A 22,736-nucleotide genomic window follows, 5' to 3' on the forward strand; every position below is an offset into this window, starting at 1 on the left:
TGGTAGCATCATGGTCTTGGGCTGCATGAGTGTTGCTGGCACTGGGGAGCTGCAGTTCATTGAGGGAAACATGAATTTCAACATGTACTGTGACATTCTGAAACAGAGCATGATCCCCTCCCTTCGAAAACTGGGCCTCATGGCAGTTTTCCAACACGATAACGACCCCAAACACAACCTCCAAGATGACAACTGCCTTGCTGAGGAAGCTGAAGGTAAAGGTGATGGACTAAACCCAATTGAGCACCTGTGGCGCATCCTCAAGTGGAAGGTGGAGGAGTTCAAGGTGTCTAACATCCACCAGCTCCGTGATGTCATCATGGAGGAGTGGAAGAGGATTCCAGTAGCAACCTGTGCAGCTCTGGTGAATTCCATGCCCAGGAGGGTTAAGGCAGTGCTGGATAATAATGGTGGTCACACAAAATATTGACACTTTGGGCACAATTTGGACATGTTCACTGTGGGGTGTACTCACTTATGTTGCCAGCCATTTAGACATTAATGGCTGTGTGTTGAGTTATTTTCAGAAGACAGTAAATCTACACTGCTATACAAGTTGTACACTGACTACTCTAAGTTATATCCAAGTTTCATGTCTATAGTGTTGTCCCATGAAAAGATATAATAAAATATTTGCAGAAATGTGAGGGGTGTACTCACTTTTGTGATACACTGTAACTTTGAGGTGTTTGAAGGGGCAGCTTTAAATGTCACCACTGCTGTCTCCCAAGAGTACAGGCATGACCTCCAGCGTACAAAGAAGCGCAAAATTATGTCTGATGATAGTGCAGAGCCAGGTGTAGCATTTAACAGAATGGACAAGTTTCGGATCGAAACTTTCAATGTTGTCATTGGCAAACTTGTGTCCTGTCTCAACCACCGTTTGAATGCATACACACACTTAACTGAGCTATTTGATGTTCTTTTCATGCCTGACAATATGTCCAACAGTGAGCTCACTTTAAAGGCTAACTCACTCGCTGCAGCATATCCTTCAGATCTGAACATGAGCCTGGCAGATGAATTGATACAATACAAATCATTCATAACAGAAAAAGAAAAATGTCCTAGTAAAATGCTCAAAACCATGATAAATTTGAATTTACAGTCAACCTTTCCAAATGTCTACATAGCACTTAGACTTTTTTTGACTGTGCCTATCACAAATTGTGAAAGGGAGCGTTCATTCTCCAAACTGGCTCGTATTAAGAATGAACTCAGGATTAGGATGCGCCAAAACCGCCTGAACTCACTGTCACTTCTGGCCATTGAATCAGATTTGGTCAGACAGCTTAATTTAGATGAATTAGTGGATGACTTTGCAAGAAAGAAGAGTAGAAAGAAACTTATATAAAATAGATTCTTGTGTTAGGGTTAGTTATTGACAGGTTGTTTAATGTATTCATTTATTTATGTTTTTGGAGGGGGGGGGGACTATCCTTAATCCGTCCTTGGCAGTAACGCACGGTCTCGAAAGGCTTATTGCTTTTATAAAACGACGGTCAACATAAATATAATAAAATACAACAAGGTTCAATTTATAAATGTTTTTATTTACAAAAAGCATTCTTCCGCGACCCCAGGTAGTTGTTAACAGTGTTGCTAGGCAACATGAGGGCGAACATAACGTTCACTTTTTCTTTTCAGTGGCGTATTAATATGGAATGATGTGAGGTGGTCATAGGTGTGCGTTTATCGGTGATTTTACAACGGCTTCGAACGCGGCTCAGCCAATCAGATTTTAGGACCGGAACTATCCGTTTTATAAATGTAATTAGTAGATCGAAACGAAGCACTTTTAAGGGTGGTAACAACGTTATTGTTGTCTGTCATCTAGAATCTATTACCTAACCTCTTAATAAAAGCCTTGTATTACTAGTTTTATATTTTGCTGTTAAATTATTACGTTTTAAGCAATTTTGAAACGTAACGTTGGTCTTAAAATTAATAACAAAAAGCCGCCCAGCTGTCGTTTTACTGATAAAAATGTCATCGTGCTTACTGTAAACAGACGAACACAAAGTTTAAGCTAAAGCAGGAAAGGCTATCTAAATGTAATGTGTTGGTTATGTTGGCTTGTGAATACACATCATTTTATAACAAAACAACTGGTTAATCGTGTCTGTTACCTTTAAATGATCACTCACTATTCATAATAATTGAGCAAACTTTTGCATTGCATTTACGACTCGTTGCGTTCATTTTGAGGACTTTTATTGTAACCCTAGGAACTACAGAATGATTGGTTCCTGTTATTGCTAGTTGTAAACAGCTACTGTGACTGCTGTGTGGTGTGCCGCGAATGTTACATGTGTATGTTTTTTTATTTAGTTATATTCGAGTTTTTTAGGAATTTATAGTGCAGTCGGACGAATAACTTTCAATATTGCCGAGTCACCTGTAGATAAAAGTGTCGGCTAAGTTAGCTAGCTAGCTGGGAACAGGCAGCTAAGTATAAACTGTTAAAGTTGCTAAAACCTAGCGGTACGTTCTTAATATTATATATGGATAAGCTTTTTTAAAGGTTAGTTAGAGCATTTAAAGGTTGAAAAAGTGAACCATAGTAACTTAAAGCGAACTGTGTGGATACTGTTTAAAAGGCTAAAAGAGTGTATCATTAACTTAGTGGTTAGCAGCGAAAGCTAACGCAGTAAATAATACCGGCGGTTTAGTCACCGGTTGTTTTCAGTTAGAATACAGTGATGAGATCGGACAGAAGTGAGTCGGGAGTTCATTTATTCTGAGCGTTTGGGCTCAAATCGGGTTTTAATGGGAGTCGGGTCGCGGTGCTGTGGTTGCGGCAGTAGGAGAGATCCAAACAGCGTAAGGAGGAAGACGAGGCCTCGGCGGCCTGAATGGAATCGCTGGCGGGTTACGTTCATAAAGCGGCCAGTGAAGGCAGAGTTCTGACCCTCGCTGCTCTTCTACTCAACCACTCGGCCGCCGAGACCCGCTATCTGCTCGAGTATGTTACACAGCTGGCTGGCCAACGCTCCACTCCTCTCATCATTGCTGCCAGGAACGGTCATGACAAAGTGGTCCGACTCCTTCTGGATCACTACCGAGTGCATACTGAACAGACTGGCACCGTTAGGTTTGACGGGTAAGTGTATTTCTGCACTCTGGAACTACAAACCTTAATTTCAAAAAGAGTTGAGACACTTTGTGGAAAGCAAAATACAACAGAAAACGGTGACTTGTAAATACACTTTACATTTATGACATTTAGCAGAGCGGCTTGCAGTACTGAGACAGTATATTGTCTAACCAATTGAGGGTTAAGGGCCTTGCTCAAGGGTCCAACAGTGGCAGCCTGGCAGGGGTAAGGCTTGAACCAACGACCTTTTGATTACTCGTCCAGTATTTTAACCGCCAGGGTACAACTGCCCTTCGTTGATCTGTATTTACAATCTGTAAAAAAGACATAATGCTTTACCATAAAATCGTCATTGTTTTATATATACTGATGCATTCAAGTCAAATGAAATTTATTTGCATAGCACTTTCTGCAATGGACATTATATCTAAGCAACTTTACACATTCAAAAACCACTGATGAGAAATAGTAGGACAATAGTGGCAAGTAAAACTACTCAAACATTACATGGAAGAAACCTTAAGAGGAACCCAACTCAACAGGACCCATCTCCTGGGGTGGCCTAGTGCAGGGTTTTTCAAACTTTTTTTCAAGCAACCCACATTTTGATCATGATTTTACTGCTACCCAAGTAACACAGACAATGCATCAAAATAAAGCACAAAATGAATTAATTAATAAAAATGGTGGCAATCTGGTCCCACTGTGGTTTACGAGATGTAATGTAAAGCCTCTACAAAGAGTGTTCGTAAACAAGCTTATTTTGTGTCTGTGTGCCTGTAAAAATTTGTTTATTTAATTATTATTTTTCTCTGCAACACATTTCTGTTCACTCGTGACCCATGGTTTGGAGAACCCTGGCCCAGCGTGTATTGGGACAGGGCAGATTAGGACTAGAAGCCTTTATTTGTAATATATGCAGGTGTAAAGTACAACGAAATTCTTTCTTCACATATTCCAGCTTGTTTGAAAGCTGGGGTCAGAGCGCAGGGTCAGCAGAGAGGTTTAAGGGCCTTGCTCAAGGGCCCAACAGTGGCTGCATGGCAGAGCTGGGATTCAAACTCTCAACCTTTCCGTTGATAGCCCAAAGCGCTACCCACTAGGCTACCACTGTCCCTAAAAACAATTGTGTTAAACAGTTAACACAATCATGCTTGTGTACATGAACATCTAGTGAGTGTAAGAATTTTTGTTATTATCTACAGTGCATAGAAATGATAGATGAAAGATACAAAAATTATGAAAAAAGGCAACACTTATGATTAATATAACCAAATCGGCAGAGTAATGCTAGTCTAATAACTGTAAAAATTGTTGCAATATTCACAAACAACAATTTAAGACTAATATTTACAAAGACATCCGTTTCTCAAGAAATGATGCTGACTTTCCTGGACTCGGTTGCCTTATATGGACTGATGCACAGTAAAAAAAAAAAAAGTGTATTGTGGTTTTATAGAGTCAACATTTTTGATTGTTTATGGAAATAAAAAGAAGAAATAAATGAAGTTTGTACCCATGGCATGGTTTACATGCACATTCCAAGGGGATTATAAACACCATTATCTGTGTAAATATAGTTTAATTGCAAAAACACAACATATTGATATCTTTTTATTAGTTATTTATTATTTAAGGCCCAGAGAAGGCTGTGCATTCTATGTTTGTGTTTTAGCCCTCTGTTCTTTTGATAATTTGTAATAAAAAAAACAGAACCCTGACAAATTGTCTCTTATATTTTTCTAGGTATGTTATCGATGGAGCCACAGCTCTTTGGTGTGCCTCAGGTGCGGGACACTTTGAAGTGGTCAGGCTTCTTGTGTCGCACAATGCAAATGTGAATCACACAACACTGACCAACTCCACTCCTCTCAGGGCAGCCTGCTTTGATGGTCGGCTGGACATTGTGCGCTACCTGGTGGAGCACAACGCTGACATCAACATTGCCAACAAGTATGACAACACCTGTTTGATGATAGCTGCTTATAAGGGGCACACAGATGTGGTGCACTTTCTGCTGGAACAAGGTGCAGATCCGAATGCTAAAGCTCACTGCGGTGCCACAGCACTGCACTTCGCTGCGGAGGCCGGCCATCTGCAGATTGTGACTGAGCTGGTGCGATGTCAGGCTGCCATGGGGGTGAATGGCCATGGCATGACTCCTCTTAAAGTTGCAGCAGAAAGCTGCAAAGCTGATGTGGTTGAGTTACTTCTCTCCCATGCTGACTGTGACCCTCACAGTCGGATTGAGGCTTTGGAGCTGCTTGGAGCTTCGTTTGCTAATGACAGGGAGAATTATGATATCCTTAAGACGTATCATTACTTGTACCTGGCAATGCTCGAGCGCTACCGTAACCCTGAGAGGGTCATCACCAAGGAACTTAATCCACCAGTAGAAGCTTACGGCAGCCGCATGGAGTGTAGAACCCCTCTGGAGCTGGAGGCCATCAGGCATGACCGTGATGCTTTGCACATGGAAGGTCTGATGGTCCGTGAACGCATACTGGGCTCAGACAATGTAGATGTTTCTCATCCTATTATATATCGTGGAGCAGTGTATGCCGATAACATGGAGTTTGACCAGTGCATCAAGCTGTGGCTGCATGCTTTGCGCCTGCGTCAACGAGGCAACCGCAACACACACAAGGACCTCTTGCGTTTCGCCCAGGTATTCTCGCAGATGGTGCACCTTAAGGAGCCTGTAAAGGCATTCGATGTGGAGCAGGTCTTGTGCTGCAGTGTTCTAGAGATCCGGCGCAGCGTGGCACGTCTGGAAACAGCGTCTGAAGCCGAACGTCCAGCCTGCACTGACAACTACGAATCCAACATCTTTACCTTTCTTTATCTGGTGTGCATCTCCACCAAAACGCAGTGCGATGACGAGGGCCGTGCACGGATGAACAAGCAGATTTACGACCTGATCCGGCTTGACCCACGCACGCGAGAAGGCTCATCACTGCTTCATTTGGCTGCCAGCTCCAGCACCCCAGTGGACGATTTTCACACAAATGACGTGTGCAGTTTCCCAAATGCGCAAGTCACCAAGCTGTTGCTGGACTGCGGCACTTCAGTGAACTGCGTTGATAACGAAGGTAACAGTGCGCTGCACCTCATAGTACAGTACAACCGACCCATCAGCGATTTTCTTACCTTGCATGCCATCATAATCAGTCTGGTTGAAGCTGGAGCTCATACTGACATGACTAATAAGCAGAAGAAGACACCGCTGGAAAAGAGCACCACAGGAGTCTCTGAGATCCTTCTCAAGACACAGATGAAAATGAGTTTAAAGTGCCTGGCTGCTCGGGCCGTCCGACAGCATCACATCCTTTATCGAGACCAGATTCCTAAAAGCCTTGAGGAGTTTGTTGAGTTTCATTGATCTGTTTTTTATAATTACGTTTCAGTTTCTACATTTTTAAAAGCCAATATGATGGTGCTGGGAATTCTTGATGTAATTTTTTATTATTATTTCCCCATTTATTGATGTGCTAGTAATGAATTGGTAAATAACTTTTACTCTTTTCTCATTTTTTAATTGCCAGTGTCTTCTGACCGATGCAAACATCAGAGTCTCAATTTTTCACTTCTTTTTGAAATGACATTTTAAGTTATGGACTAACCTAAGTGTGCATTGACTATAATAATGGTTTACATTCTCTGAATACAGACTCTGAGTAATTTTTATTTTGGCATTTTTTTGTTTTACTTTTAATGATATTTTATATAAATGATTGTTTAGAAAATTAAAGTCAGATGATCTATTTTTTATGGAATCATCGCTACTTTATTGATAATTTATATTAAATAACTAATCTCTCTTAACCAGAAAACTTGTGATGTCTGTGACTGGTTTATTTTTCCTTTAATGTACCTGCAGCATGTGGTACTTAGTATACCAGTGTGTGTTTTGGGACACAGCCAGAGAGAATTGTAAGCAAATAGCTTTCCCTTATACTTAACATTCAAACTAAACACATGGCTACAAAATTGTTAAAACACACACAAAATACCCAAAATATATGTTCATATGCTTAACCTTTAATATCATAAAGTTATTACCATGAGTGTATAGGTAAAAGTAAAGCAATAGTGCTAGATTGCACATCCTTTGAATAGGCTTGTACATCACAGCACATTCCATCAAATAGTTAACTATTGTAAAATTTTGGCTCTAACAGCAGATTGTATTTTTAGCTTTAAACATAATTGTTATAAAATGCAAGCCAATAACAGAGAACACTGACATTTGTTCTTTTGTAAGCAGTAAATATTGAGGAGAGCTAATGGGCCCTTGTCATTAACAGCTGACAGATATAATGTCACAGTGTGATTCTGTTTTCTCAGGCTTATAATGGATACACTTGCATCAATTATTGATTTAACAATTATGTTTCATTAGGTTCCATAATTAAATACTAATCAGTTCACCTTTAAGACTTGATTTAATTTTATCTTCCCACACACAGTTGGTGCATTATATTATATTTACTAAAATTTGTCATCTTTGACTTTTGGATTGATGCTTAAAATGTCCTTAAATGGAACACAGCCAGATATTTATTTATTTTTTAGAAATATACTAAAGTGTGTGTGTGTGTGTGTGTGCATCAGAGAGAGATACAGATTTTTAAACTTTTTATATCTATGTTTGCCAGATTTTATTAACAGCAATGCCACTGTAATGTCTACGGTAATAGAAACTTAATCTAAAAAGATATTTTGGGCCTAATCTAAGTGGGCTGTCATGCAACATGTGGCCTTTATTTTGAATGCTGCTTGATTTTTTTTTTGTGCGCGTCTTCCATTCTTACATGCTTCAGAATGTTAAGGGTGTGTTTTATATTACTGTGAACTGGTGATTGTGGAATTGTTGATTTTAAATTTAACAAACCATGATTAAACCCCGACTTGAAGTTTTATTTGTTTGAACTGTTTTATTCACTGTCTCTTTTATTCATTTATACTTTGTATCTAATTACAATAGTGTACTCTAACATACAATGATCAGCCATAACATTAAAACCACCTCCTTGTTTCTACACACTGTCCATTTATCAGCTCCACTGACCATATAGAAGCACTTTGTAGTTCTACAATTACTGACTGTAGTCCATCTGTTTCTCTACATACCTTTTTAGCCTGCTTTCACCCTGTTCTTCAATAGTCAGGACCCTTACAGGACCCCCACAGAGTAGGTAATATTTAGGTGGTGGATAATTCTCAGCTCTGCAGTGACAATGACATGGCGGTGGTGGATCAGACACAGCAACTGCTGGAGTTTTTAAATACTGTGTCCACTCACTGTCCACTCTATTAGACACTCCTACCTAGTTGGTCCACCTTTAGATGTAAAGTCAGAGATGATTGCTCATCTATTGCTGCTGTTTGAGTTGGTCATCTTCTAGACCTTCATCAGTGGTCACAGGACGCTGCCCATGGGGCGCTGTTGACTGGATACTTTTGGTTGGTGGACTATTCTCAGTCCAGCAGTGACAGTGAGGTGTTTAAAAACTCCATCAGCGCTGCTGTGGCTTATCCACTCATACCAGCACCATTGTCAGTGTCACTGCAGTGCTGAGAATGATCCACCACCCAAATAATACCTGCTCTGTAGTGGTCCTGTGGGGGTCCTGAGCATTGAAGAACAGGGTGAAAACAGGCTAAAACAGTATGTAGAGAAACAGATGGACTACAATAAGTAATTGCAGAACTACAAATTGCTTCTATATGGTAAGTGGAGCTGATAAAATGGACAGTGAGTGTAGAAACAAGGAGGTGGTTTTAATGTTATGGCCGATCGGTGTATTCATGACTAGTTTTTAGACTTATTGTGTAACAATATTTATATAAATATTTAATTTTAATGTTTAACTCCTGAGGCTGAAATATGATTTGTGCTGCCAATTGAGAGAGCCCTGAGATCATGTTAACTGTTAAAACCCATTTTCTATTCTAATGTAGGGACCCCTCCTGCTGCCAAAACCACTGGTGCATGTACTCCACAAGACCTTGTAAGGTGTCCTGTAGTATCTGGCACCAGGACATTAGCAGCAGATTCTTCAAGGCCAGTAAATAAGGTGGCGGGGCGTCCTCGGATTGAACTTTTGTTTCGAGCAGATGCTTTACTGAATTGAGATCTGGAAAATTTGGAGGCCAAATCAACACACAAACCTTTTTTGCACTGTGGCAAGGTGCATTATCCAGCTGAAGGAGACCACTGGCATTCATCGCCTCTGATGGCATGAAAGAGTGTACTTGGTGTGCTTTAATGTTTTAAGTTGGTTGTGTGTGTCAGTAACAGCCACATAAATGCCAGGACTTAAGGTTTTCCAGCAGAACATTGCCAAGGGAATCAAACTGTCTATGCCAGCATGCCTTATTCTCATAGTGCATCCTGGTGCCATCTCTTCACCAAGTAACCAGTGTGTTCTTCAAAACACATCTGCAATAGTATAACCTCCTGAAAACTAAATAATTAAACCTTGCTCAAGTCATTTTTTTTAAATTAGTTTTATTTTAGACAAACATTTAAAACAATTTTTCTTCAATAGTGCATAAGTAAATGTATTGCATACTGCTGAATAGAATAAAAATGTAACATTTATCTTAGGTTATTAGCTACATTTGTAACGTTCATGTTTTCTCTCTTTTAATTGACCTTCTACCAAACTGTAAAACATTGTCTTATCTTCTTGTTCTACATACAGTAGACAAATTGCAAAAGCTACTATATTTTTGTATTGCAAGTTATACATTGCAGTTTTACAGAACTACAGATAGACTGCCGACCATGTTACAGTTGCTGGATGCTATATAATCATCAATCTGGTTAAAGTTCAGAAGTTATGTCTATAGAGCAAGTCAAGTCCATTTAAGGTGCAAAAAGCATCTCTATTATAGCATATCCACTAATGAGCACATTATTAGGAACACAATGCTAATACTATGTAGGGGAAAATTCCTTTAAGATTTTGTCCATGTTTAGATGAGTGCATAACAGTTTCTGAAGGTTTTCAGGTTGCTTTCATGTTGTAACTCTCCCTTTCTACCCCATCTCAAATGTCTATTGACTGGGAATTCCCTAAAGAACATGTCATGTTTTTGAAACCAAAATCCTGAGATAACTTTTACTTGAAGTATGCTGGAAGTAGCCAATTGATGATGGATAAATTAGGGCCATGAAGGGATGCATGTGGTTAGCACCTATACCTAGATAGGCTGTGGCATTTAAGCAATCATTTGTGTCAGTGGTCTTGAATTGTAAGGAGCTTGTGCCCACTGCAAACTCAACTTTCTTTTCTTAGCTATCAGAAGTGGACCTGACCTGGTCTTAAAGTTTGATGTGTTGTGCGTTCTGAATTGGTTTACTGCTCACATCAATTGTACAGATTTGTTGTTTAAGTTACTGTAACCGTTCTGTTAGCCAGACCAGTCTGCCATTCTCCGCTGACCTCTCTTATTAACAAGGTAAACCACCTCTTACTTGATCTCCTTTGCACCATTCTTTAGAAACTACTTTAGTGAGTGAACTTTGTTTTGGATGATCACGGAGCAGTAGGTTAGAGATACTCAAGCTTAGGCACCAACAATTATGCCAAGACACTGCCAAAATAATTGGGATTACAATTTTCCCTCATTCTGATGGCTGATGTGAACATAAATGGAAGCTGCCAACCTGTATCTGCATGAATTATTGCATTGTCACATGATTGGTTGATTAGATACTTGCATGAAAGAGTGGTTGTACAAGTGCTTGTGTGTATAAAGTATTTCATAAATAACTTGCCTTGTTTTATTACAAAAAGCATTATTTGTGTTTGTACAAGTTGAAGTCTATAGGTGCAATTGCATTAACATAATGTAAAACTTTTGTCTACCAACAAACTGTTAGTTTACTTTTGAAATGAAAATAATACAAGAATGATCATTTATAGTCAAGACTTTAAAGTCTGTAGTCCTAAGTTCTGACTCCTCAGAGATCCATATAAAAGAGAGCATATTTATTGGCTTACTGAGAAAGTCAGAGGGCTCAGCAGTGCATGACAAGTATTGGTTAGCTGGAGTGGTGTAAAGACACACCCCCCGCTTTTGTAGCATCCCTGAGTACCAGTGTAGTTAGTACAAAACACCTATTGGCTGTTGGTTTATTACTCCATAGTGGTCTTCACATTGTTGTCCTGTTCCTCTTTGCGTCGTTGTCTCTCTCTATGAAAGAATCCCAGCTGAAGACAAGAAATGTATGGTCAGTTTTTCTGTACAAATTAAAAAATATTATTAAAAAAATTATTCCTGATATTAAATATGGGATCAATGTGGTGTGTTTATGTTTTTAGAAACAGTTTTAAAAAGTCTTAAGTGAAAAATAAAGCTAGTAAAATGCCTTTTGTAGCATTTTGCTAAACAAATAATATTCTATACTACTTTACATACAGGGTTGATAGTTTTCTTTGAGTAGAGGTCTTTGTCTTTTTAGATATACTGGTTTCATGTAAAAACATTATTAGAATTCAATTTTAAAATCTAAACACAAAAACAAGTAATTTTTGAAATGTAATTTTTAGTTCATGTTTTACCACCGGTTTATCCTGGTCAGGATCACACCGGGTCCAGCTTCCCGGAATCACTGGGTGCAATGCAGAAACACACCACAGATAGGATCCCAATCCATCACTGGGTTTTGACCAACAATCCCCCCATGACATAGCCAACAATGTCTGTCTGTAAACAACTGACAGTCAGAAAGCTATAGGCTGGGGATTTAAACCTCGGATCCCAGCAGTAGTGGGTTAGCGTAATTTGTCACTGCGCACCCATATAAAATTATTGTAAATAAATAATTGTATTTTTTTATTACATTTCGGTAAGCGCTGTTTCTTGCTCATGGTAGTGGATTTGGTGCCTATCCCAGGAATATTGGCTGGAAATGTGGAAGTCACACTGCACATGTCTTCAGTTCCAGCTTTTTATTATGTCCACAATTTAAGAATCAAAGTTCTGAGATTTACTAGCTATATTGTAATGAATTATTTTTTCTTTCTAATCTTACACACATTACACACTTTTTCATAACAGGCAGGTGTTGAAGGTAGAACCTTTCTGATTGTTCTTATTTTTATTTTCTATTTTATTTATGCATTTTCTCCCAATTTAGCGTAGTTAATTTGTCCTTCACCGCTGGGGGATCCCTGATTGCAGTCGATGTGTGTATATTGCTGCTCACGCCTCCTCCGACCCACACGCAGAACCCTTTTTCACTTATGCACTCTGCACAGGTGCCTCTCTATCTGACAGTCAGGGTCCTTACACAGCGTTTGAAGACCCCACCCCCACAGTCCGCTCATCCTGCCCTTGCAGAACCGTGTCTGCTACAGGCACTGCCAATTATGCCCGCTAGATGGCGCCCAGCTGACCGGTGGCAACGCCAAGTTTCGAACCGAGGAGTTTAGAATCTTGGTGCTGGTGTGCTAGTGAAATATCTCTATATATTTTTATATTTAAAAAAGTATTTGTGCTCAGTCCATTATATGCTTTATAATACTTATTTCTCAATATTTTCTTTAAAAAGTGCATTTATGCTTGATTTGCATCGTCTGTGCAATCGTCTGTACATCGTCTGTGTGTAAATTTGCAAACAGGTATTTATGCCATTGTTCCTCCTTTGGCTTTTTCCAGAAACACCCCTTCCAGTGAGGTTTTAAATTGTATGCTAATTGTAGTCAAAATTTAAATACATTCTAATTTTGTGCAGAACACATTACTAAATATTTTTAGAACACTGTGATTAGAACTAGACTTTTTTGTGTATGTTGTTATAGTATGCCCTAATACATGTATAATAACTCATCAGAATGACATGCCTTCCAGAGTGCTAGTATTAGAAGAGCCAGAAGCTGAAGGCCTCCCAAAGTGCTTCCAATTATGATCCAGATGGGAATTATGTAATCTTCCTCCTTCCTAATCTCCAGAACTATCTGCAAGCATGAAAAACAAAAACATAGTCAGATCCTGATTGAAATTTGTACAGTGGTGTGTAAAACTGTTTATAGTTATTTGTTTGTGGTATTGTTTTGTTGTACTTACATTTCTTGTTGGTCTTTCCTCATGGAGAAACATAGAGATATTTGGGCTCAACTCGATGGCTGCCGTCGTCACCAGCTCTAGTGCCTTAAAGTTAATCTGGTTAAAAAACAAGCAAGTAATTCTCAGTCAAACTCTCCACTAGAAGTTATGTTTTTGTTATGTGTATTCATATGATTGCTTTTTTGACCCTCTGGAACTGTGCTGTGCTTACAAACTTATAAAGGGTGTTGCACATTTAAATTGAAACTCAACTTGATAACACAATATTACACGTTAATTAGGGAAGAGGAAATTGTAATTTCTCATTTATGAGCCTGATTGCACCCTACAATCACTAGTACATTATATATAGTACTAATACTAGTACAGTATATTCTTGTAATTTTATTACTGTGACTGCTGAGGTTCTGCTCTTAGCCTGTATTAATGACAGCATCAGAAACAAATATATTTACTACTAAAACAAAATCAAACAAGAAGCACCAGGCATTAAGTTATACTGTTGCTGCTTACTGTTTGTAGTGCATGTAGATTTAGCCATCCTTCCACAGTTACTCTGATCTTTTGCTGGGGTAGAAGCATGAGCTTACACTGTGCAGACAAAGCTACAGCAGTCGAAGAATTCTGTTCAAAACACAACAAATAAATACATTACACATACTAAGTGGGCGGCACGGTGGCTAAGTGGGTAGCACTGTCGCCTCACAGCAAGAAGGTCCTGGGTTCGATCCCCAAGTGGGGCGGTCCGGGTCCTTTCTGTGTGGAGTTTGCATGTTCTCCCCGTGTCCGCGTAGGTTTCCTCCGGGTGCTCCGGTTTCCTCCCACAGTGTAAAGACATGCAAGTGAGGTGAATTGGAGACACTAAATTGTCAATGACTGTGTTTGATATAAACTTGTGAACTGATGAACCTTGTGTATTGAGTAGCTACCGTTCCCGTCATGAATGTAACCAAAGAGTGTAAAAAATGAAGTACATGACATATTTAGCAATATCTCACCTTAACAGTATCTGACTGTCTGCCTGTCTGTCTATCTCTCTATATCTCTCTCTCAAAGACCAACATTGTCATGGGATGTGACTTTGCACAATCCTGACAAGGCTAAAAAGCTGTTTGTCATAGAGTATTACAAATTAACATAATTTTATATTTTAATACATGTATACAATGCAATACAATGCAATATAGATACACTTTTACATCATTACTCTCTTTGACTTTGGCACACTGATTATTTATTTTCACCAACCATTTGATCTGAGTCCAGTGCCACCTGGATCAACTGGGTGCAGGGCAGGAATACACAAAGTACCAATTCATCGCAAGACAAGACTCACACATTACCTTACTAATGCATTGTCTAGCAGCCAATCCACCATCTTCATATTTTTAGGAGAAAAGATGAAACTTGATTACCAAAGTATACATTGAAAAAACATGCAAAACTCAAACTTGGTTCCCCTGGGACCCTGCTGCTGTGCAGAACCCATTTCACGAGCATTCCTTTTGTGCAGTGCACTTAATTAGGATTTAATTTTAGCATTGTCTGAAATAAAGTTTCATGAAAAATCACATTAATGATATACTAATGAATTACATTAGTATAGAATTATGCCAGTATGTAAATTTTTTGCACAATGATCATTTATTGTTAAACTTTATTCTTCCAGCAGCCAGAGTAGACTGAAACCATTCAGAAAATGGCCAATTATTTAAATAAAACCTGGAATGTTAAACAGATATTTACTAGCTGTGAAGTGAGAGAAAGGTCTTCTTCCAAAGACACACCTGCCACTGGGATGTGGGGAGCAATGCACTGGGACCCAGCAGTCTGTAAAAACCAAACACACAAAGACAACCGACTGCTTGTTATAAATAATATAAAACACAAATATAACAATAAATGGCAAGATTTACATAATAAATAAACAATTTTAAAAGGTTAATAAACTAAAAGATGTTGCTCTTACTGATTACTAGTCCAGTACCTTAACTGCTAAATTACCCCTGCCCTTGAAAACTGAAATAATATCATTTTGATTTAACTAAGCAAATAGGTAAGAGCCTCCCATTGGATAATTACTGCATGGGTGATTATGTTTCAGCTGGCAACAAGTTATTTAACCCTCACTGATGCAGTGAGTAGCTTCTCATTTGTTAAACAACAATGTCGAAAGACACATCCTGTGGTCGTGGAAAAGATGTTCATCTGTTTCAGAAGGGTCAAATTATTGGCATGCATCAAGCAGAGAAAACATCTAAGGAGATTACTGAAACTACTAAAATCGGGTTAAGAACTGTCCAACGCATTAATAAAAAGTGGAAGGACAGTGGGGAAACATCATCTTCGAGGAAGGAATGTGGTCGCAAAAAAATCTTGAATGATTTGATGAAACGTTTGGTGAAATCAAATGGTAGAAAAACTTCAGTAGAACTCAGGGAAATGTTTAATAGTGACAGTAATAGTGACATTTCCACGCACAATGTGAAGGGAATCAAGGGATTGGGACTAAACAGCTGTGTAGCCTCAAGAAAACCACTTGTCAGTGAGGCTAACCGGCAAAAACGACTTCAATTTGCTAGGGAGCATAAAGATTGGACTCTGGAGCAATGGAAGAAGGTCATGTGGTCTGATGAGTCCAGATTTATCCTGTTCCAGAGTGATGGGCGCATCAGGGTAAGAAGAGAGGCGGCTGAAGTGATGCACCCATCATGCCTAGTGCCTACCATACAAGCCTGTGGGGGCAGTGCTATGATCTGGGGTTGCTGCAGTTGGTCAGGTCTAGGTTCAGCAACGATATGTGCCCAAAGAATGAGGTCAGCTGACTACCTGAATATACTGAACGACCCGGTTATTCCATCAATGGATTTTTTCTTCCCTGATGGCACAGGCATATTCCAAGATGACAATACCAGGATTCATCAGGCTCAAATTGTGAAAGAGTGGTTCAGGGAGCATGAGACATCATTTTCACACATGGATTGGCCACCAGACCTGAACCCCATTGAGAATCTTTGGGATGTGCTGGAAAAGACTTTGCGCAGTGGTCCAAATCTCCCATCATCAATACAAGATCTTGGGGAAAAATTCATGCAACTCTGGACAGAAATAATGTTGTGACATTGCAGAAGCTTGTGGAAACGATGCCACAGCGAATGCGTGCCGTAATCAAAGCTAAAGGCGGTCCAACCAAATATTAGAGTGTGTGACCTTTTTTTTTTGGCCAGGCAGTGTATAAGAGAGCAATCAGAAAGTATTTTTCTTAATATTATTATTATTATTCCACTATTTTTGTCCGGTTTTCCTTTTCCAACTCTAAAATGTGTGTCCTGTATTCACACCTCTACTGTATGAGAAAAAGTATTCACACCCCCACCAACTACATGCTTGCACCCACACACACAATCACCTGTCTTTAACCAAACTATTTACACACCCACCAAATATGTGCTTACACACACACAATCACCTGTCTGAACAAAATTATTTACACCCCCATCCAATAAATGCTTACACACACAATACCTATCTGAGCAAAAGTATTCATACCACCAGTTATGTGCTCGAACACACACAATCACCTATTTGAGCAAAAGTATTCACACCTCCATCAAATACATGCTTGCACTCACACAATCACCAATTAGAGGAAAATTAAATGCATTCACATCCTCAACAAATACATGATTGCACACACAATCACCTATCTGAGCAAAAGTATGCACAGTGCTGTAAAGAAGTCTTTCCTCTGCTGCCGCAAGAAAAAATGACAGACCAGATGTGCATTCACATAGGTCCAGATTTAATAAAGGACCAGATTCAATCACAACTTCCCTCTAAATAGGCAGGTTTTCTTATCTGCACATTATGACGTGTAATCAGTGAAAACATTTTTCAATGTGTATGTGTGTTTTCTTCAAGTATTTCATGAGACTACTTACTACCTAGATGTTTTAATGCCATACCTGATCAACATTAATATATGGCATGTAGAGCAGCTGATTCATGTTTCTGGTTATGGCAAAAACATCTAGAGTGAAAAGCAGGTGAGTTACAGGAAACAGGCCAAGATTCTGGATCTGCAATGTAATATAAAAAATATAAAAAGTTTGCACCAAAACTAAAAATAAAGATTCAGTACAGGCTTTATTATTTTTTTTTACTTTAAGTACACAAAAATGTTTAAATCTAATGAGAAGAGCAACTTCACTTCATTTTATCCAGAGTAACAGAAAAGATTCCTACTTGATAAGACAGATTAAAGGCTGGTCCAGTAGGTTCTGAATAGACATGTGTAGGCTCCGATTTGATTTCAAAGCGAGGTGTGTTTGAATCTCTGCAAAAAAAACAAAAACAAAAAAATCATGAAGGGGTAATTCTTTATTTAAGAATTCTGTTTGCCAAGTATACACGTGAATATGTGTACAAGGCTAGATAAACAATTAAAAGGCATATTTTAACAAGTGTTAGCCATCATTAATTTTATGTCATGTTGACATTGATAAATGTTTACATAAGTTGTTGACTTGTTTGGAAATATTTAAACACCACGAGTATTATAATGAAAGAGCTTCCTTAAGTTCTTTGAAACATTCCAATAAAAACACTTCAATAAAAAAGGTTCAAAACCATAATGTTAAACAACCTTAAACAAGTGGAAATGTAATTGAATCACCAGTTGTCCCCAGGCAGGAATGCCATTTAACATTTTACAATGTGCTCTCAGATTAATGATAATGAAGGTAAGAGTTGCAGAACAACCTGAAACAGCAATAAGAACAGCTACACAGTGAGCAAAAAAAAGATACACTAAAATTAGCATGAAAGAATTTACAAAAATCATATTACACACTGATTCAGTGTGTCATCTTTAAAAAAAAAAAAAAGCTGTGCTTATGATCCCAAAATTCCCATAACTACAGTGATTTATGGAGATGAAAACAGTATAATATTTGGATGCTTCCAACAGTACTAGGGCATACATGTAGAAAATCTGGACATAACATTAAACATAAAGCCAGAATAATTCATGAATCATTTTCTAAAGAGGACTGACCTAGGTCCTACTTAAAATACATAGGGAATTTCAAATTTGCGAGTCTATCAGATCTGCCAAGAGTTCAAGTTCCAAGTTCAGCCGCAATGCTGCATAAAGCTATTTTTATTATAAGTCCCAGTAGCCAGCTTGGCAACAAAGTAAAAATGTTATTCATTTGTGGATCTAAATACTTTTTCTTTTACCATTAGAAAATAAAAACATATCTTTAAGGAATAAAACACCCACTTTACTTAAAAGACATTGTGTGTAAATTTGAAGTAGAAATAAGCATTGAATTTATATTAAACAACAAAAACACAAGCACATAAATACTGATTTTTCTGTTACTGTACGAATTCTAATAGTTACTTATTTATCATTCAAAGCTATAAAGTATGATGATCTAATACACAGTAGGTCAGTCTGGCAAGGGCATGACATTGACTTGTGTTAAATGTGAAATAGGTAAAAGTGTAATATTTGGGTATTAAGAAAAATGTATGACAGTAAGCATTTTTCATGACAGCTAACACCTGTTGCATTAAGTACTAATAAATAATGCAGTCCTATATGTAAGGTAGGCTTATCAAGCACAAGTAAATTGGTAACAAAAAAGATTCATACTATGTTTTAAATGTTATGAAAAATAATGCATTGTTTTATTAAATCAATAAAAACCAACAGAAAAAATTGGACAACAAAACAAATATTATTTAACTATGAATGTTACATTGGCTTATTACCTTGTAAAAAGAAGATCAGCCTCATATTTCAGAGGGTGATATATCTCATTGATGTTGTCTTCTGGTGTCATTTCTTCACCATCACTACAACAAATGAAAATTATTTAGGGGTATGTTTTAATGAAGTGTTTACTAACAAAGGCAGTATTACCCACTGTATTTACTCACAACCTTATTTGAATGAAGATTACTATAGAAATTCAATTCTGATCTTGCAGGATAATTGGAATTAATTGGATAATTTGTAGAATTTTTCCAAATTAAAGACCTACTATCAGTATAACATGGCCTTCCTGTCTTTTTTCCATCTTCTAAACCATACAGAATGTTCAAATGTTGTTCTAAATTGTCCTGTGCTGGACTGGGGTTCTGTCTAGTCTAGTGTCTGTTGTGTCTAGTGTGTTTTCAGGTGGCTCCAAAACCACCACATCACTGATCATGATCAGTCAGATTTTAAAAAAGAATAAATATTAAATTTTAATGTATATACATGCAAACTGGGCCAGACATACATCATCTGTTGAATTTCGTCATCACAATAACTTTGTTATTCCGTCTTTAATATGCTACGCCAATTTTTTTATTACATGATTGCTGCTCTTTATTTCCTTGCTACATCCAGGTGAACAGATTTTAGCTTAGACTTTTATAAATCATTACTAAATAGCCTGTAATTTATTTTTACAAAGATGTCTGTCCTAGCTTTGAATGGTGTAGCCTTCATAGAGACTAGGTCATTGTTTTTTTTTCATGTTTTACCACCATGTCATGTCATACTGGTCAGAGTCACATTGGGTTGGACGTTCTTGGAATCACATGGTGCAACAGGCCTCATTTAAACCCTGGATCTTAGTTTTAGCAAGCTAGCATAATTTACCACTGCACCACTTGAGTAGCTGTCTATGATTCCCACTAAACAGACCACTGACAAAAACAATAATAAGCTACTGTATGTGACAAGTTACTGTTTAAATTATTAAAACATTAACATACCTGGAGACCTGTAGTAAAATTTGTATGTAGTCCAGAAAGATTGACCTGCTGAACTCGAATTCCAACCTGATGGTCACCTACAATTAAAATGAAAATCTGCTGATGAATGTAATCCACACGTCTTGGGTAAGATGTCGTTATGTTTTGTATTTCTTGTCATGCAACAAACAGGGTGCATTTGATTGCTGCATTTTTGTAAAGAACTGATGTATGGCTGCATCTGGTTGCATTTCTTGATGAAGTGGTTGACTGTATCAAGTGATAATGGTTTTCTAAAGTTCTCTCAAACATAAGTGACTATATTTATTATGGTGTCATGACAGTCCCTCATGCATTGCTGTCTAAGAGCTCAAAGGTCCTGCACATTTAACAGTTGTTTCCTGCTTTGCCTTACATGGACTATCATCTCTCCAGATTCTGTGAATCTTTTTATAATGGTATGTATGGTAGATGTTGAAGGACTAAAAAAACAGGCAGAGAACACACAGACGCAGCCTTCGATATACTGGTCTTTAAGTAAAACCTTGTAAGTATGTGCAAACTGATGTGTGAAGTGTGAAGACTTACATGAGCTAGTGACCTCATCAGTGGAGCACTGACACTGCAGTTAGTTTGTGGAATCAGTCTGTCTTCTGCCTCACATTTAATTTTCATATCAGGAGGAGTCTGAAACACACAAAGATTTGATGTGACCGTGTGTTAATAAATAACAATAATAAAATTATTATTAGACATGCATTCAAGTATTTTTTTTTTTATAATCATCACAATTAGATTAAACATAATTAAGTATTTTAATTAATTAAAATAAAATAAAAATACTACATAGAATAGAAAAATAACATGAACAAACACATACACCTGTCCTTTTTTCAGGACAAAAATTATATATTTTTAAAACAGAGTTCCTGTTGTCCATTATTATTATTATTAGTAGTAGTAGTAGTAGTAGTAGTAGTAGTACTAGTCATTCATTACATTATTTTAACATTATTTTTACTCATCCCACACATTTATAACAGACAAGTTAAGGATGTTGTTCGGCTTTTAAATGAGAATATATTCCTCCAACAAAGGCAAATTGTGGGCATAACCTCTCATCTTGCAGTTGAAAGTCAACTGTTGCAAAGACTTTTACCCATCCTAATTTTGCTAGAGATCATGCATAACCTTAATAGACTATCCCTTATCAGCTAAGCAACAGGTGCTATGAGTAAATATTTCTACATTATTACTACTGTTTGTAGTAATACTACGGTTCCTGGCTGATGACCCTGCAGTGGAAAACTACATGGGCACCGGAGGAGGTGCGACTGGCAGTAATGCCCAGCAGGCATTCCATCTTCCTGTATATTTACTTTGTGTGGATTAGTTTATGATCTGTACCAAGAGCAGGGAGTTTAGGTTATTTCAATGATGGTTCCATGTGCAGCCCTGAGCTTGTTTTTCACTTTAGTACTAGTCACCTTTGCAAAATATAACCGTGTGTGTGTGTGTGATGCATAGGTGCACACCTTTACTGCCAGGCTGGACAAGTTCAGGTTAGCAGAGTGAGTGATGTAGAGCTGTGTGTTGTAAGCATTCTCTCCTCTGTTTTCCAGCTGAACCTCCACCAGCACCTGTCTTCTGGTGGCCTTCACTACACGTTCAGCACTCACACTTACTCCCTTCTGGACACACAGTGACCATGCAGCATGTTCTTGCAAGGCACAGAACTGACTGAGGCAAGAGCACAGTTAGAAGGTAAAGCACAGTTGAAAATGATTTACTGTTTCAATCACTTTACATAAGTCGATGGTCAAACAGCATTAATAATGCTGATTTTAACTTGAAGACATGGCATGTTAGCTGTAATAGACACCTGTGACAAATGCAAGCTAACTTCCTATTGTTGTAAAGGGTTTTTAATAATCACATTGTTTGTGTGTATATTTGTGTGATTTGTGTAGTTGTACTGGTTACATTAATTTTAACAACGCACCTATGGTCTAAAAGATCAGTATTACTCTGTAGTATCAAGCTGGGCACACATCGATCATCTTCTTCACAGCCATTCCAGAAGGGCAGCTATTGGAATTGCGGAAGAAAAATACAGAAAGTAAACATAAGAAAAGAGAAAAATTCCAATAATCTCAATTTAAACATGTTTTTTCAGCAGTACACAGAACTACAGTAGGTAATTTAGCTGAAATAAACGAATATGTAATTTAACCTTCAGTAATAGTCACCTCTAAACGCAGTGAGGTGGGCCAATTATCATCCAGCACAGGTCCTTCATCAGGGTTCTGCATTTCTACATTCACCTTAAAGACTACTGGTTGAGTGTAGTCTGCGGTTTCCTATACAACAAGAAAACTTTATTACTGCTGTTACACATGGACAGTCATGTCACAATCATAATAATTGTACTATCATAAAATTAACAAATTAATTGTCTTTCCTCTTGACTTTATGCCAGATGATATTATACAGATACACTTCATTAAAAATAGTCAGTAGTCCGAATAAACATGTTAAGAATGTTTAATAATTAATGTATTAATGATGTTTTTTAATTAATAAAAAGTGGTGTTCATAAAATGTAAGATTGTAAAACCTAATGATTCTTTCCAGATTATTTATCCTAAATAATCACAATTGCATCATAATTGTTAAAGACCATAATGTTAAAATTATCTACAAAATCAACTCAATTTATCAACTAAATGATGTACTTTAAAGCAAATTTCAGATCACAAGAAATCCAAGTACATTAATATAAAATGGTATTAATGTAACGATA

At 37.8% G+C, this 22,736-nt stretch overlaps 2 protein-coding genes across 2 annotated transcripts in view; one reads left to right on the top strand and one right to left on the bottom strand.

Annotated features, from left to right (window-relative positions):
* The first annotated feature begins 2,352 nt into the window (after nucleotides 1–2,352).
* On the top strand, nucleotides 2,353–8,019 carry fem1b (fem-1 homolog b). Its single transcript, XM_063003139.1, has 2 exons — nucleotides 2,353–3,103; nucleotides 4,844–8,019. The coding sequence occupies exons 1-2, from the start codon at nucleotides 2,856–2,858 to the stop codon at nucleotides 6,477–6,479; spliced, it is 1,884 nt and encodes a 627-aa protein (XP_062859209.1). The 5' UTR covers nucleotides 2,353–2,855; the 3' UTR covers nucleotides 6,480–8,019.
* A 3,228-nt stretch (nucleotides 8,020–11,247) lies between these two features.
* itga11b (integrin, alpha 11b) overlaps nucleotides 11,248–22,736 on the bottom strand; it is a 44,733-nt gene continuing 33,244 nt past the window's right edge. The window contains exons 18-30 of the mRNA XM_063002871.1: nucleotides 22,183–22,293; nucleotides 21,936–22,021; nucleotides 21,469–21,673; nucleotides 20,522–20,620; nucleotides 19,955–20,031; nucleotides 18,962–19,045; nucleotides 17,426–17,516; nucleotides 17,146–17,259; nucleotides 14,927–15,010; nucleotides 13,694–13,804; nucleotides 13,181–13,276; nucleotides 12,958–13,071; nucleotides 11,248–11,322 (exon numbers count right to left, since the gene is read on the bottom strand). Of these exons, the coding sequence (XP_062858941.1) occupies nucleotides 11,248–11,322; nucleotides 12,958–13,071; nucleotides 13,181–13,276; nucleotides 13,694–13,804; nucleotides 14,927–15,010; nucleotides 17,146–17,259; nucleotides 17,426–17,516; nucleotides 18,962–19,045; nucleotides 19,955–20,031; nucleotides 20,522–20,620; nucleotides 21,469–21,673; nucleotides 21,936–22,021; nucleotides 22,183–22,293 (1,347 nt within the window). The remainder of the gene's footprint in view (nucleotides 11,323–12,957; nucleotides 13,072–13,180; nucleotides 13,277–13,693; nucleotides 13,805–14,926; nucleotides 15,011–17,145; nucleotides 17,260–17,425; nucleotides 17,517–18,961; nucleotides 19,046–19,954; nucleotides 20,032–20,521; nucleotides 20,621–21,468; nucleotides 21,674–21,935; nucleotides 22,022–22,182; nucleotides 22,294–22,736) is intronic.

The sequence above is a fragment of the Trichomycterus rosablanca genome, chromosome 1 (genome assembly GCF_030014385.1).
Source record: "Trichomycterus rosablanca isolate fTriRos1 chromosome 1, fTriRos1.hap1, whole genome shotgun sequence".
NCBI classification, from domain to species: Eukaryota; Metazoa; Chordata; class Actinopteri; order Siluriformes; family Trichomycteridae; genus Trichomycterus; species Trichomycterus rosablanca.